Source organism: Thalassophryne amazonica, chromosome 5, assembly GCF_902500255.1.
Source record: "Thalassophryne amazonica chromosome 5, fThaAma1.1, whole genome shotgun sequence".
Lineage (NCBI taxonomy): Eukaryota > Metazoa > Chordata > Actinopteri > Batrachoidiformes > Batrachoididae > Thalassophryne > Thalassophryne amazonica.
Window position 1 is genome coordinate 55751158 of NC_047107.1, and position 15050 is coordinate 55766207.

General features: G+C 42.5%; 1 protein-coding gene across 2 annotated transcripts in view; it reads left to right on the forward strand.

The window, feature by feature from the left end:
• si:ch211-106a19.1 (uncharacterized protein LOC561797 homolog) overlaps positions 1 to 15050 on the forward strand; it is a 193442-nt gene that overhangs the window by 138545 nt on the left and 39847 nt on the right. For both annotated transcript variants that reach the window (XM_034170314.1, XM_034170313.1), the window contains one exon: positions 6485 to 6683. In XM_034170314.1, coding sequence (XP_034026205.1) covers positions 6485 to 6683 — 199 coding nt within the window. The remainder of the gene's footprint in view (positions 1 to 6484; positions 6684 to 15050) is intronic.

The window sequence follows — 15050 nt, forward strand, 5'->3', positions numbered from 1 at the left end:
AAATATGTTTATGATAGATTTACATCTTGTTAATGAATTACATGAGGTGAGCTCTGTGCGCACTGATGCAATGACCCGTGCTCAAGAAGAGCATTTATGCAGAACACCGGCTTGCAAAAGAGTAATTTTGCAGTGAATGACGGACGAACACAAAGTTAAAATTTGAATCACGGTGTCAAATGTGTGTTTAAGCCGCGCAAGAAATAAAGCCAGCGAGAAGGAGCGCAGAGGCCGACTGTTCAGGAACACAGAACGCGCGCACGCAAAAGAATGATTTTGCAGACATTAACGGACGAACACAAAGTTAAAAGTTGGATCACGGTGTCAAAATGCCACGGAAGAAATAAAGCCAGCGAAGTGCTGAGGCAACTGTCCAGCAACCCGTGGTTCAGTTCTAGCTGGTCTGGTGCATTTAATGACTCTGGAACACAGATGAACTGCAGCCTGGCACATGGCGCACACCCACGAGAGGCTGGACGGGGCTCAAATGACAGGTCAGTCATGGCTCACTAGAGGCTGATACCTGGCACATGTGAGGTACAGAGAGGCACATAGAGGCTTCTTCATAGCGGATACGCAATAGATTAAAATGTCTATCATTCTTCAAATAATCGCTGACACACACATGTATGGCTCATCATTCATGGCTTATTATTCGTTGGGACCGAGGCTTTAGTCCCACACGTGTTCCTGCAGCTCTAATAACCTGTGTATATGTGTGTCACACCCGGTAAATAAAGTCATACCACTGGAGTGACTTTGTGTCAAACGAATGGATGCTTTGGTAGACTTGAGTATTATCACTTGCATCATGAGGGAACATCAATGTGTCGTGTTTCTCTGGGCTTGATCTGGCATTCAAAGCCTCAGTGTTGAGGATCCCAGCAACTGGAACAGGCCAAGGACACACCCATGTTTCACATGGCTGCAGCAGATAGATGGCTAATTTTCAGAGGTGAGGGTAGATTGTTTGTCTGCTTGAGTGGTTGTCTTCCAGAACTCAAGATGGTCCCATAATATGGTGGGGACCTGACTTGTGTGCTTATGTTTACACCCATCACTGCTAGATAATGTGATTCAGTTGTGTAAATCCTGCCTTGCTATTCGTGCACTTTGCCTTATTCTGACACATGCACATGCAGGCTTTTATTTTGGTACCAATGGCTGTTAATACCAGCTTTTTTATAAAGTATCTGCTCCTGCTTACCTCTGCTTATTTTAGACATGTTGAAACCTGTCTTTCATCATCAAAAATCACACACAAGTTGTGTGTGGGGGTTTTTTTTTTTTTTTTGGAAGACTCAGCATAAAAAAGTGGAACTGTCCAGATTTTTAAAGACGGTATTAAGTTTCATATCATACTTATGTCTGAGGAAGTCAACCACAATGTGACACACACATCTACCTTTTGAAATTCAACTACAGGACTTGATGATTAGATACTTAAGATAGAGCTGCTGAAGGGTAAGATGGTAAGGAATTTAAATTTAAATCAATTTCAGTTCAACTGAGCAAAATTGCATTTTTCTTGTTGAAAATCTGTAAAACATAGCATTAATGAAGTGTATACATGCTGTATATATTTCACTATATCATTGTATGACAATACTATTACTTGAATATTAATATTGAATGTTTGAATCACTACCGTGAGACCTCTGCTTGTAAACTGTGTAAGAAAGTGATGAATACACTAAAATCATTTTGTACTCTCATTCATTTAGTTTTTCACATCTATCAAGTATGAAGATGTGAACTGATTTAAGAGTGTTCCCTTGTACTGCTATCGAACAGAGTATTATTATTATTATTATTATTATTATTTGTAATGTGAAATTTGCTACAGTAATAATCAAATTAAATCACCTCATTTGTTTATAGTTCTTTCAAAAACATATGCAAAGCTCTTTACAGTTGAAACAGAATTTACATAAGAATATTCTCATGACAATATTAAATAGTTTTTGCATGTCATATAGACACCTCCATGTGGCCTCACTATACCTGCAAGGAGGGAGTAAAGGATCTGGTGGGCTGTTCTATGGGCAGTGAACAGGGGCAAACGATGAAGGACTTGAGCTTCAACTTTATAAGACACAGCCTGACACTCTGTTATGGTACTTGGCTCTTGAAATGTGCAACGTCACCTCTTTAGTGGAGAAGGAGCTTTAGTTTGTGTAGTAGAGCGACTGATAAAAACTAGAAAAACTTGGGCTCACCTCCATTCACAGCACAGGGTTTGGAACCAAACACAAGGACAGGGACTGGACTCTCTCTTTCTTCGAAGTTGTCCAGGGTGAGAGGTGGTAGGCGGGTTACAAGTCTGTTGAATTGGAGTTTTCCCCGGTCAGTGAGAGAGCTGCCTCAATGTGACTTTGTTTCGTAGCAAGGAATCTGACTTGTTTGTACATATGCAACAAACAGCAGTTCAGAGTACCCAGTCTTCTTGAAGACTCTTACTGGAAGAGGTTCGTGCTGGGGACTTATTAATTCTACTGGGGGACTTCATTGCGAATGTGGGCAATGATGGAAAAACTTGGTAGGGGATTTATTCGGAGGCATGCCGCCCACCCCCTGTGTGAATCAGGGGGACATATTATTGTTGGATGTCTGTGTTGGTCATAGATTGTCCATAACAAGCACCTTGTTCAAGCACAAGGATGTTCATAAGTACATGGTACCACAGCACCGCAGGTCAAAGATTGATGATTGATTTTGTCATTGTGTAGCGGGGCACTCAGGTGAAGTTAGGGGTGGCGCTGTCAACTGATGACCACCTGGTAATGATAGTGATGTAAGCCACCAAATCAACCTAGAAGGCCAAAACGTGTTGAGAGTTTCTGGGGACTTTTGGTGGAAGAGCCTGTCCGAACTGCCTTCAACTTACACCTCAAAAGAAACTTCTCCTATATTCTGGAAGGTCGGCGGACATGGAATCAGAGTGGTCATGTTCAAGATCTCCAGTGTTGAGACAGCTGCATTGAACTGTGGCCATATGGTTGTTGGTGCTTGGTTGTGGCAGCAACCCAAGAACCCACTGCAGTAAGGGAAGCTGTCAGTCTGAAGAAGAAGCCCTTTCATGTCTGGTGGGCACAGAGGTCTCCAGAATTAGTGGACAGGTATTGGTAGGCAAGAAGGACTGCAGCCTCAGTGGTTGCTGAGGCAAAATCTTGGGTGTAGGAGAAGTTTAGAGAGGCCACAGAGAACAGCTTTTGGTCAACCCTCAAAGCAGTTTTGGCAAACTGTCAGGTGACTCAGGAGAATGAAGTTCTTATCCCAGGCTGTGTTCAACAGGGGTGGAAAGCTGATAACCTGGACTGAGGATATAAATACAATAACATGCTTTTGGAGGGCGGTATGCATTATCAGAGGCCTGACGTCCATACCCAGTCGCCCAAAATGACCAATATTCCCCGAGTTAGACGAGGATTGGCAAACTGGGGTGCTAGTCCCCATCTTTAAAAAAAAAAAAGGGGGGGAGTGTGGATGGAGAGTGTGTTCCAATTAAATAACTTCTCAACTTCCAGTTAAATAACTTCTCAGCCCAATTAAATTAAAATAAATTACCTGAGAAAGCCTATGCCAGGGGACAAGAGAGGAGACTTAGACCATTAGTTGAACCTCAGATTCAGGAGGAGCAGTGAGGGTTCTGTCCTGGTCATAGAACAGAGGACCAGCTCTATACCCTTGCAAGGATATTAGAAGTGGTTTGGCATGATACCAAACCAGTCTACATGTGTTTTGTGGACTTGGAAAAAAATCTTACAAATGGGTTCCTCGGGATTGCCTGTGAGGGGTGCTGTAGAAGTATGAGGTACTACAACTGCTACAACACTGTATCTGCATTCTTGGCATCACATCAAACCTGTTCCCGGTGAGTGTTGGACTCTACCATGGCTGCCCATTGTCACCAGCACTGTTTGTGATGTTCATAGACAGGTTCTCAAGGTGTAGGCAGGGACTAGAGGGCAATTAAGTTCTGTAACCGTACAATTGCATCTCTGCTTTTTTGCAGATTATGTGGTTCTGTTGGCTTCATCAGATTGCGACTTCGTCAAATAGTTCAGTACCAGGATCAGTACCTCCAAATCCAAGACCATAATCTTCTGTCGGTAAAGGGTGGATTGCCCTCTCTTGATCAGTGGAGAATTTCTGCCTCAAGTAGAGGAGTTTAAGTAACTCAGGTTGTTGTTCACGATTGGAGTAAATTGGAGTGTGAGGCTTTGGGTAATGACCAAATGAACAAGGGTGCAGATGCAAGCAGCGTAAATGAGATTCCTCCATTAGGTATCTGGATGTACACTCTGGGACAGGGTGAGAACTCAAATATCTTGGAGGGATGTGGAGTAGAGCTGCTGATTCTTCATGTCGAAAGGAGCCAGCTGAGGTGGTTTGGGCACCTGGCGTGGATACACACTGGTCATCTTCCCAGGGAGGTCTTCCAGATATCTCTGGGAAGAGGCCCTGTGGAGCACCCAAGACAAACTGGAGGATTATATTTCTCAGCTGGTTTGGGAGCGCCTCAGGATCCCCCAGGAAGAGTTAGAGATCTTGGCCAAGGTTAGGAAAGTGTGGAATGAGCTGCTTGGTCTACAGCCATCACAACCCACACCTGGATAAGCTGCAGAAAGTGAATGAATGTCATATTGATCAAAAGTGATTTTCTTTGTACACCAGTAAATACATTGATATTGGGTAATCACCTGCTTTAATAAAATGAAAAATAAACACATATGATAAAATGTTAGGAAAATTGAATTATTGATCAAATTCAGCACTTGCTGCAGAAACCTGATGTGTCCCATTGTGAGGTAAAGCTCAGTAGTAAATACTGCTATAGTAATAGATCCATGTCTCTGGAAACAAATGAAGGACAGAGTCTGATGTTTGTGCTTCTTTGTTGTCCTCCTGCTGTCCACTGATGATCCTGACTGCACGTCTACCAGAGTTAACAGAACAGCCGTCAGCTGAGCCGAGTAACACACACGTCCTACAGTGCACTGCTTATAGCCAAAACCACACGCAGGCAGTGCCGTTAAATTCAGCAACAGAACAGATACGGTTTTGTTTTGTAATGCTGAAATGATTCACTGAGTTGTTCTGACATTTTGTTCACAAACTGATCCGCTTGTGATTCAGAGCAAAACCAAGGCTCTGCAGAATGATAGCAAATGCTGGAATGTTTTAAATATAATTGTGCTCTTCAAGCGGCCAACTTTCTGACAATGAGTCACAAGATATGTTCCTCACTCATGTCATTAGCTGCAAGGTGTTACTTGGGTTCATTGACCTTTGAGGTCACAGTGAGACAAGGCTGTCAGACATATGACGCAGTACCAACAAAAGCTGACATGCAATGTATGCTTGATCTGAAGTAACCTCTTTGTCTCAGCTATCAAATCGAAGCAGCAGCAGTGTTGCACGTCTTGACTCAGAGATATTCTGCTGTGCAGTCAGTGGGATCTGAGCCACAGTGGTGCTTTAAAACATTAATTTGGGTGATTGAGGTGAATCCTGATTTATCTTTTTGTTTTTGTAATATTCTCTCTCATTGTCAGATTCTTCAGAAAACTTGTAGACTTTCTTGATGATTTTGTTTTGACATTATAATGTTTGGTGACTTTTATGAAGGTGGATGCATTAATAAAGGTTTGACCCATGGGATCCAAAGCTGTTTACTTGTACTTGAGCATGGAAAGTAAAATTTGATATCATATTTTACAACTGGTAGTGCTGAACACGTCAGCATGTTTCTCAGTAAATATATTTCTAAAGGTGCTATTGACATGAAATTTTCACCAGATGTCAGTAGCAACCCACACATACCATACACACAAATAATCCATACACACAAAGAAATCAAAACAAATAAGTACAGAAATTAACTTATGTGTAAGTAAGAATGTGAAATGACACAGGAAAAAAAAAATGCTGAACATGCGTACTGAAATTTATTTAAAAACTTTGTCCAATTAAAAGCCTATAATGGTAATGACAGCTTCAAGACACCTCCTGTATGGAGAAACTTGTCTTATGCATTATGCAGGTGTGATTTTAACCCATTCTATCACACAAACAGTCTTCAAATCTTGAAGGTTCTGTGGACCTCATCTATAAACTCTTTGTTTTTATTTGTTTCCATAGATTTCCTATTGGATTCAAGTCAGGTGATTGGCTGGAACATTCTAGCAGCTTTATTTTTATGGACATCTATGGTTTAATTTCATTGTATGTGTGGATTACTTCGGTTGTTGGCGTCATCTGGTAGAAATTTCATATCAATAGCACCTTTAGAAATATATTTACTGAGAAAAATGGTGATGTGTTCAGTACTAAATTTACTCACTATGTGTCTAATCTTTATCTAAAAAGACTTAGCTATTAGTATAAATGGAAGCCTTTCACTTGTTATTCTTAAGCAAAAGTGCATTTTTACAAGTTTCAGTTTCAGTTTTGTCTTTGTCTACTACTTGTATTCCTTCAGGCCTGTCGAGACTTCTTGGACCTAGCAGAGACTCACAGCAGGAGATGGCAGCGTGTGCTGCAGTATGAGCGAGAGCAGCGCACCCACCTAGAGGAGACTATTGAACAGTTAGCCAAACAACATAACAGCCTGGAGCGAGCGTGGAGAGAAGCACCTACGCTTGTTTCCAGCACACCCAGTGCACTCACCACCAACAAGGGTGAGACTATCCGTCTGTTTGTCATTCCTCTGTTCACCAGGCGTAAAAGGCACTGCTGGTTAACACCATGTGGGATGTTAAATTTAACATTGTAGTCATTCCTCAACTCACAAGACAGTGTGGATCTGATTTTTGTTATTCATGGTAATTACCTCAATCAAGGAAGAAGAAGGGCCTTTATTGTCATTGTACATACAATGAAATTTGTCCTCTGCAGTTAACCCATCTTAAGTGCAGTTAGACATAAACAACCACTAGCAGCAGTTACAGTCCAGCGTCTGGGGGCCAGCTCCAGATGTAGAGACTATACCTTGGTCAGGAGCAGAGAAAGGAGCAGACAGTAAATGTTTTTGATTGTGGGATGAAACCAAAGTGCCCGGAGGACACTCATGCAGATATGTGGAGAACATGCAAACTCCACACAGAAGGGCCTAGGCGGAAGCGATCCCACGGCCTTTTTGCTCTAAGGGTCAGTGCTAATCACTAAGCCACCATGCTGGAGTGACAATTGTAGCCTCGTCTGTACTTTGTCTACAGAATTTGTCAAAATGATTTGACATTCAGTTCTATATTATACAAGCAGTGGTGGGCACAGCTAACCAAAAAGTTAGCTTCGATAACAGCCAATCAGCTAACTGAAAAGTTATCTTTTATAAAGCTAAACTGAGAAACCACCCAAAAATTTGTCGGAAGCTACAGTTAACCGATAACCGATAACTTTCAAAATTGAGTTTTAACACCACGATCACAAGTCCAAACAATGAATCACTACTTCTGTCTTTGTGCCCCCTGCTGGAAGCTTCCGTTTACTACGTATTTTACTCTACAGCAGCAAAAGCAGCCTGACCACCAGGTTGTCACAAAAAAAAACAAACAAACAAAAACATTATTCCTTAACCGCATACAGCTGTTCTGCTGTGAGGCAGTGTCTGTGTCTGTATAGAATAACTACATTAATGACACTTCTGTCATTTGTATAAAGTTAAAATATAACACATATCTTTTAATTGTAAATAATGGAATAATTCTGAAGTTTTGTAACAAACACACACAGATGCCAAAGGGATTATGGGTAAAATAGCCTTTGCTAACACTGATTGGTTGACTCATTCATTCTGTGTAAAAACAAACACATTAATGTGACCTGTGTGTTGGAAAATATGCCATTTTTTTCATATGTAAAAAAAAAAAGCCATTTGCAAAAGCCAGAAGTCAAGTTGTGATTAGACAACCGTCTGATATAACCTGATAATACTACCATGAACACTACTGGCCAAAAACAACAAAACACTGGACAGGTTTGATATTGCTGACATGAATCGTGGGATGGACCCGCATGGGCTGGGGAAGACGAAGGCGGACAGAAACGGGATTCACGTCCTTGGAAATAGGAAATGGGCCGACAAATCTTGGAGCCAGATTAGTGGGCACACCCCTAAGGGTAAGGTGACGCGTCAAGAGCCATACTTTCTGGCCCGGGATGTAAGAAGGGGCAGAGGACCATCTCTGATCCGCGGAGGCCTTATAGGACTCCGTGGAACGTAACAGAACCGCCTGCGCCCATTCCCAGGTCCTACGGCACCGAAGGATAAGACTAAGCGCTGACGGAACTGAGGAGTTGCGATCAACTGAGGGGAACAAAGCGGGCTGGTGACCAAATACCACATGAAAAGGGGAGTAACCGGTGGACACTGAGGGCAAACAGTTATGGGCAAGCTCAATCCAGGGGAGTTGGTCAGACCAGGATGCGGGATGCCGTGACGCGAGTAACCGAAGCCCCTTTTCCAATTCTTGGTTTAACCGTTCCGCCTGCCCATTGGCCTGCGGATGGTAGCCTGAGGTTAAGCTGGACGAAACCCCACGAATTGAGGAACCTGGTCAGACGCTATGTCCTGTGGTAACCCGTGCAACTTAAAAATCTGTTTTAGCATGATTTTGGTGGTTTCCTTAGCCGACGGTAGCTTGCTCAAAGGAATAAATTGGACCATCTTAGAGAAGCGATCCACCACCGCCAGGACGGCAGTACATCCCTTAGAGGGAGGAAACCCGGTTACAAAATCCATCGCTATATGCGTCCATGGACGAGTCGGGACTGGTAAAGGCAGTAATGTGCCTGCGGGCGGGCGATTGGAAGATTTGTGTACATCACATTGCTGACAAGTGGACACATACTCAGTGACATCCTTAATTACCCTGGCCACCAAAACCTTTGTTTTACTACAAACGTGGTATTCTTGACCTCTGGGTGACAGAACATCCGGCTTTCATGACACCATTGGATGGTTTCCCCCCTGAGTGCGGGGGAACAAATAGTTTACCCCGCGGGCATCTCCTACTGCCGTCTTTACTTTGGACTCGATGTCCGAGGTTAGAGCAGCCACGAAACATGATGAGGGTAGAATTGATTCTGGCTCTGTAGTAGCTTCAGCCGGATCCCCCTGTCGGGATAGTGTGTCGGGTTTCCTGTTTTTAGAGCCCAGGCGATAGGACAAAGTGAACTGAAACCTACTGAAAAAGATTGCCCAACGGGCCTGTTGGGAGTTCAGTCGTTTGGCGGAGCACAGATATTCAAGGTTTTTGTGGTCGGTGTAGACTATGAACAGAAGCTGTGCCCCCCTCTAGCCAGTGCCGCCACTCCTCCAAGGCCACTTTGACCGCTAACAGTTCACGGTCACCGATGCCATAGTTACGTTCTGCTGGGGATAGCTTCTTTGACAGAAAGGCGCATGGATGCAGCCTGTTGTCGGAAGGACTCCACTGGGACAGGACTGCACCCACGCCTACATTGGAGGCATCGACTTTGACCACAAACTGCCGTGCGGGGTCAGGGAGGTGTGGCACGGGGGGCCATGGTAAAACGATCCTTTAGGACTTTGAACGCCTCGTCACACTCCGGCGTCCAGGAGAACGGGCGGAGGGACGAGGTGGCTGCATGTAAAGGAGCTGCGATGGTACTAAAACCCCTAATGAATTTGCGATAGAAATTGGCAAAGCCTAAAAATCGCTGCACCTCCTTGCGAGAAGCAGGGACTGCCCACTCGCGCACCGTCGCTATTTTTGCTGGGTCCATCTTAACTTCTCCGGCCAAAATTACAAAACCTAAAAAGGAGACAGTGGATCTGTGAAATTCACATTTTTCAGCTTTTACAAAAAGCCAATTTTGCAGCAGTGTTTGACGGACCTGACGGACATGACGGGTGTGAGTTACCAGATCTGGGGAAAAAATAAGAATATCGTCCAAGTACACAAAGACAAATTTGTTCAGAAATTCACGTAGTACATCATTGACCAGGTTTTGGAAGACGGCGGGTGCGTTCGTGAGTCCAAACGGCATTATTAAGATATTCATAATGTCCGGAGGGGGTATTGAAGGCTGTTATCTATTTGTCTTCTTGTTTTATTCTAACTAGATGGTATGCATTTCGCAGGCCAAGCTTGGTAAAGACTGTGGCACCCTCCAACAACTCGAACGCAGAGGAAATTAGCGGTAGCGGATAACGATTCTTTGTAGTAATATCATTAAGGCCACGGTAATCAGTGCAGGGGCAGAGTGTTTTATCCTTCTTTTCAACGAAAAAGAAACCCGCCCCTGCAGGCGATGACAAAGAACGGATTAATCCAGCTGCTAAAGATTCTTGAATATACTCATTCATGGCGCGACGTTCTGGGGCTGAAAGGGAAAAAAGTTTTCCCCGAGGCAGGGGTTGCTCCGGAAGTAGCTCGATAGCACAATCATACTCACGATGGGGTGGTAATGATTTTGCTCTAGCCTTACTAAAGACAGCTGCAAGGTCATGGTAACATTCCGGGACTCCTGCAAGGTCAGGATTGACCTCTTGTGGAGTGCATACGGGAGAAAGAAGACATACATTATTACATGACGGACTCCAGGATATGATTTCACATTTTGCCCAGTCAAAGTTGGGACCATGACGTTGCAACCAGGGCTGCCCCAGTATGAGCGGGTGAGTCATATTTTCCATGAAAACTGATTGATTCTTCATGTCTGTGTGAGATTAACATTTTAACTTGCTGAGTGCGGTGAGTAATTTGTCCTAAAATATGACCATCCACTGCACGTACCACCAAAGGCTGAGTGATTTTATACATCTTTAGTTGAAGGGACCTGGCAAGAGAGAACAAAATTAGATTGTGACCAATTCTCCTCTGATTGCAGAGTATGGAGCGGTTTCTCCTGGAACTAGCTCTCCTCTGTCTGTAGAGGATAGAACTGTACGTTTACTACAAAACATTTAACAGGTAGGCTCTAAAATCTTTGATGTCAGACTTTAAAAATGTTTAACTGCTAAAGCTTTATTCACTAAGCTTGCAATAATATGTTAGAGGTCTTAAAATTATCGGACCGAAATTTATCAGAAGATAATTGATCCGATGATGATTTTCAAAGTTATCTGAAAAGCTAATCTGATAATGAAAATGTTAGCTTTGATAATTCGCTGTTAGCGGATTAGTGGAGCTGTATGCAAGTGCATTCCAATGGGGATCCATGGACTCTAGATTGGGTAGTGTTTATAAAATAGGTAGCTGACATTTTTCAAGGGTGGTAATAAATAGTGCAAAGTTTCTATAATGAGTTGGAATGGTGTGAGAGTCCAGAATGTTTTTAGAACCTTCAACCAACAGTTATTATGTATATGTCGCGGACATGAATGAGCGAAGCTCTTCAGCATCCTGCTATATCATTTAGGTCCTTAAGACTTTTTTCCAGTAAATGCTTCAGAGGAGTATTAGCATGGCTAAAACCTTTCAGCTTCTGGGCAGGCTGTGCCCAGACCCCCTGCCTTTTTAAGCATTTTCTTTTTTGCCTTTCAGCTTCTGGGGGGGGGGGGGCTCCATCCCACAGACCCCCCTAATTACAGCCCTCTTAACCCCCTGCCACTTTAAGCATTTTTTTAAAAATGTAAATGTAGATTAATATTCAAAGTTTTCAGCCAGTTGACAGTAGGGCTGTACAGTTTGGGCAAATTATCGTATCTCAATATTGTCATATCAATATGATATACCATATGACTATGATTTCACACAAAGTGCAGCAACAGTGAAAATTAAACATTCTTAAACAAATCAGTAATAATACCACACTCATTTTGCTCATCGTTAAGATATAGTGCCCTCCAAAAGTATTGAAAGACTTGGTATTTCACACATTTTAATTTGTTTATGCCATTTCAAATACAAGAAATACAAAAAATAAATAAATAAATAAATAAAGAATAAAAATTCCTAAAATTATCTTCCTCAGACTGAAAGCAAACCTCTAAAACTTGATAATACCTGTAAATAATAATTTTATTGCCAGTTTTCTTCAGACATGTTAGGGGATGGAAACATGAACAGTGACTTGGAAAAGATTCAGGTCTTCTTTTGAAGAAAATCCTCCTCTACACCACTTCATCAGGAAGCTGTATTTTATATTTTTGATTAATTTATATCAAGTTGTAGACATTTACTTTCAGTTTGAGTTTAAGGAAGATTACTTTAGATTTATTTATTTGTATTTGAAATGTCATAAACAAATTAAACTGTGTGAAATACCAAGTGTTCCAATACTTTTGAATACAGTTGAGAAACATTCCATGTCTGTCAGGATTCGGCCCATTCAGGGCCCTGGTCATGGTTTCATCATTTTGCCTCACTTCTGGTTTTGAGTTTTTGGTCTGTGGTTTCTGTTTATCTCCATGTCTTGTGTTTTATCATCTTGCTATGCTCTGTTTATGATTAGTTTTGTTTCATTTATTTTCTTTGTATCACCTGGTTACCATGTATTTAGTTTTGTCTTTGTTTCTGTCTGAGCTGTAGTTTGTTCTTCTTTATTGCTCATTGTAATGCATTTGTACTCTTTTACTCAGGGTCCTTTTAGTTACTTCTATCCCAGTTTAGTTTTTTGTTTGTCACATTTATTGCTTTATACTTTAGTGACTGGTTTTGGTTAGTATTTATCTTCAGTGTTTTCTTCTTGTTTTGTTCCTTAAGTTATGTATTTCTTTCTCTGATTATCAATTATGCTGTGTTGTTCTTCATTTGCATTGTTTTGTCATTGGTTTAGTCTTGTGTCTTTTATTTTTCTTAGTCAGCTGATAATGGGTGATGGCATTTGCCTTCATACTTTATTCTGTATCAGTTCGGTTCTAGTCTAGACCTTGCTTTTTGTTTTCTTCTTTACTTAAACTCTGCATGGTACTTATTATATGTATTTCCCTTTATACTTTAGCCACATGGTGAGTTCTGTCTTAGATAAGTCCCTGCCTTTTTATTTTCTGGGTCCTGACACATGAGCACATCAGTTTGTGATTTCCAGTTCTTTTTATCTCTGTTGGTTGTGAGTGTGTCACTGGCACTTAGTTGTTTTATCTTTCACACCCATCTGTCTTGTCTGGCCACTCCCCTTCCAGAACCTTCCCCACACCTGTTTTACATCACGCCCTGATTACTCCCCTGGTATTTAAGGTCTCACAGTCCCTCACTTCCCTGCTAGTTTGTTGATCGTATGTTACATCCTTGCCTTTTGCCTTTTTTGCCTGTTTTGCTTTGTTTTTTGAACCTTGCTTGTTTTCTTGATCTCCGCCATGCCGTGAACCTGACCCCAGCTTGTGAACTGAACTACGAATCTGCTTCTTGTTTGTCTGTACTGCCGCCCCGCTGCCTTTTTGTGTACCGAACCATTGCCTGTTTTTTGATGAAGCCTATTTTTCCCTCCACGCTTCAGCCTGCGACTCTGCATTGTGTGTCCTACCACTTTCTGTGCCATATCACACCCAGTCATGACAATGTCATGTGTATTTTTAAATGAAATGCATCATCCTGATGTCACTCAGAGGGCAAAATTAAGATGTTATTTAATCAACAGCTGCTTGCTCATTTTAAAGCAGAATTGCCACTTTTAACAAGCTGGACCTAATTTCTGGCATAAAATACAGTCATTTACTCACCAATATAACTTTGGTGTTATTATTAGTCCACGGTTCAAACAACATGTTCAATTCAAATCTGAGGCAAACATTTTTCTTCTTCTACTAAGGTGGGTTAGAACTTTTTGTGGTACACAGCACCAACTACTGGACAGCACTGCGTCAAGTGCTGGATCTCGTCTCTGTAGGCTGTCTCATTGTTGTGGATCAGTCCTACAACGGCCGTGTCATCAGCAAATTTAACAATGGTGTTTTTGGGGTAGATGGGTGAGCAGTCATGAGTGAAGAGAGAGTAGAGGAAAGGGCTGAGAACACACCCCTGCTGTATTTTACGGTGCTGAGGGTCAGAGTGGACAAGGTGTGGGATCCCATCCTGGACCCTTTGTGGTCTGTTCTGGAGGAAGTCCAGTACCCATGTGCACAGAGAGCTACCGAATCCCAGGATGCTCAGTTTTATGGTCAGTTTATGTGTGATTACGGAGTTGAATGCCAAGCTAAAGTCGACAGACAACATTCTGATATATGTTTTGCTATTGTCCACGTGTGAAAGTGCAGTGTGCAGAGCTGTTATAATTGCATCATCAGTGGATCTATTTGACCGGTATGCAAACTGGTACTGATCAAAAGCAGTAGGTATGGCAATTTTAATGTGTGAGAGAACTAGTCTCTCCAGACATTTAGTGATTATTGGTGTAAGTGCAACTAGACCATAGTCATTCAGGCAGCTCACCGTGCTTTCTTGGGTAATGGGATGATTGTTTTGGACTTGGAGCATGTAGGGACAACACACTGCAGCAGCGAGAGGTTGAAAATGGTGGTGAAAACTTCTGCCAGCTGGTCAGCACAGGCCTTAAGGATGTGTCCAGAGACCCTATCTGGCCCTGCTGCCTTCCTGATGTTGAGTCTGTTCAAGGCAGCTTTGACCTAGTGTTGATGTAGCTGTATCTGTTAGTCTTCCTCTAGTAGATCTGGCTGCCAGTTGGTCTTTGCATTCTGCTGGTCAAATCGGGCAAAAGAACTGGTTCAGGGTGTTAGGGACAGAGCTGTCTGTGGGGTTCATGGCTGCTCTGCTGGTTTTTTATCTGGTGAGGGTTTTCATCCCCTGCCACATGCTCTTGGAGCTGTTGGTGTTGAAATGCTCCTGTGTGTGCTGTTTTTGTCTGTGTTTAGCTTCCTTGATGCTCCTCCTCAGTCTCTGCTGCGTCTCTCTATACTCCAGTTGAGTCTCTGATTTAAATGCAGAGTCATGCTCTCTAATCAGAGTTCGCACTTCTTTGTTGAGCCAAGGTTTCTGATTAGGAAATACCTTGACAGACTTAGTCCCTACTACAATCTCTGCACAGAAGTTTATGTAGGAGAAGACAGCTGTTGCATGTCTCTCCAAGTCTGTCCCAGCTGCAAAGACTTCCCAGTCAGTCACATCAAAGCAGTCCTGCAG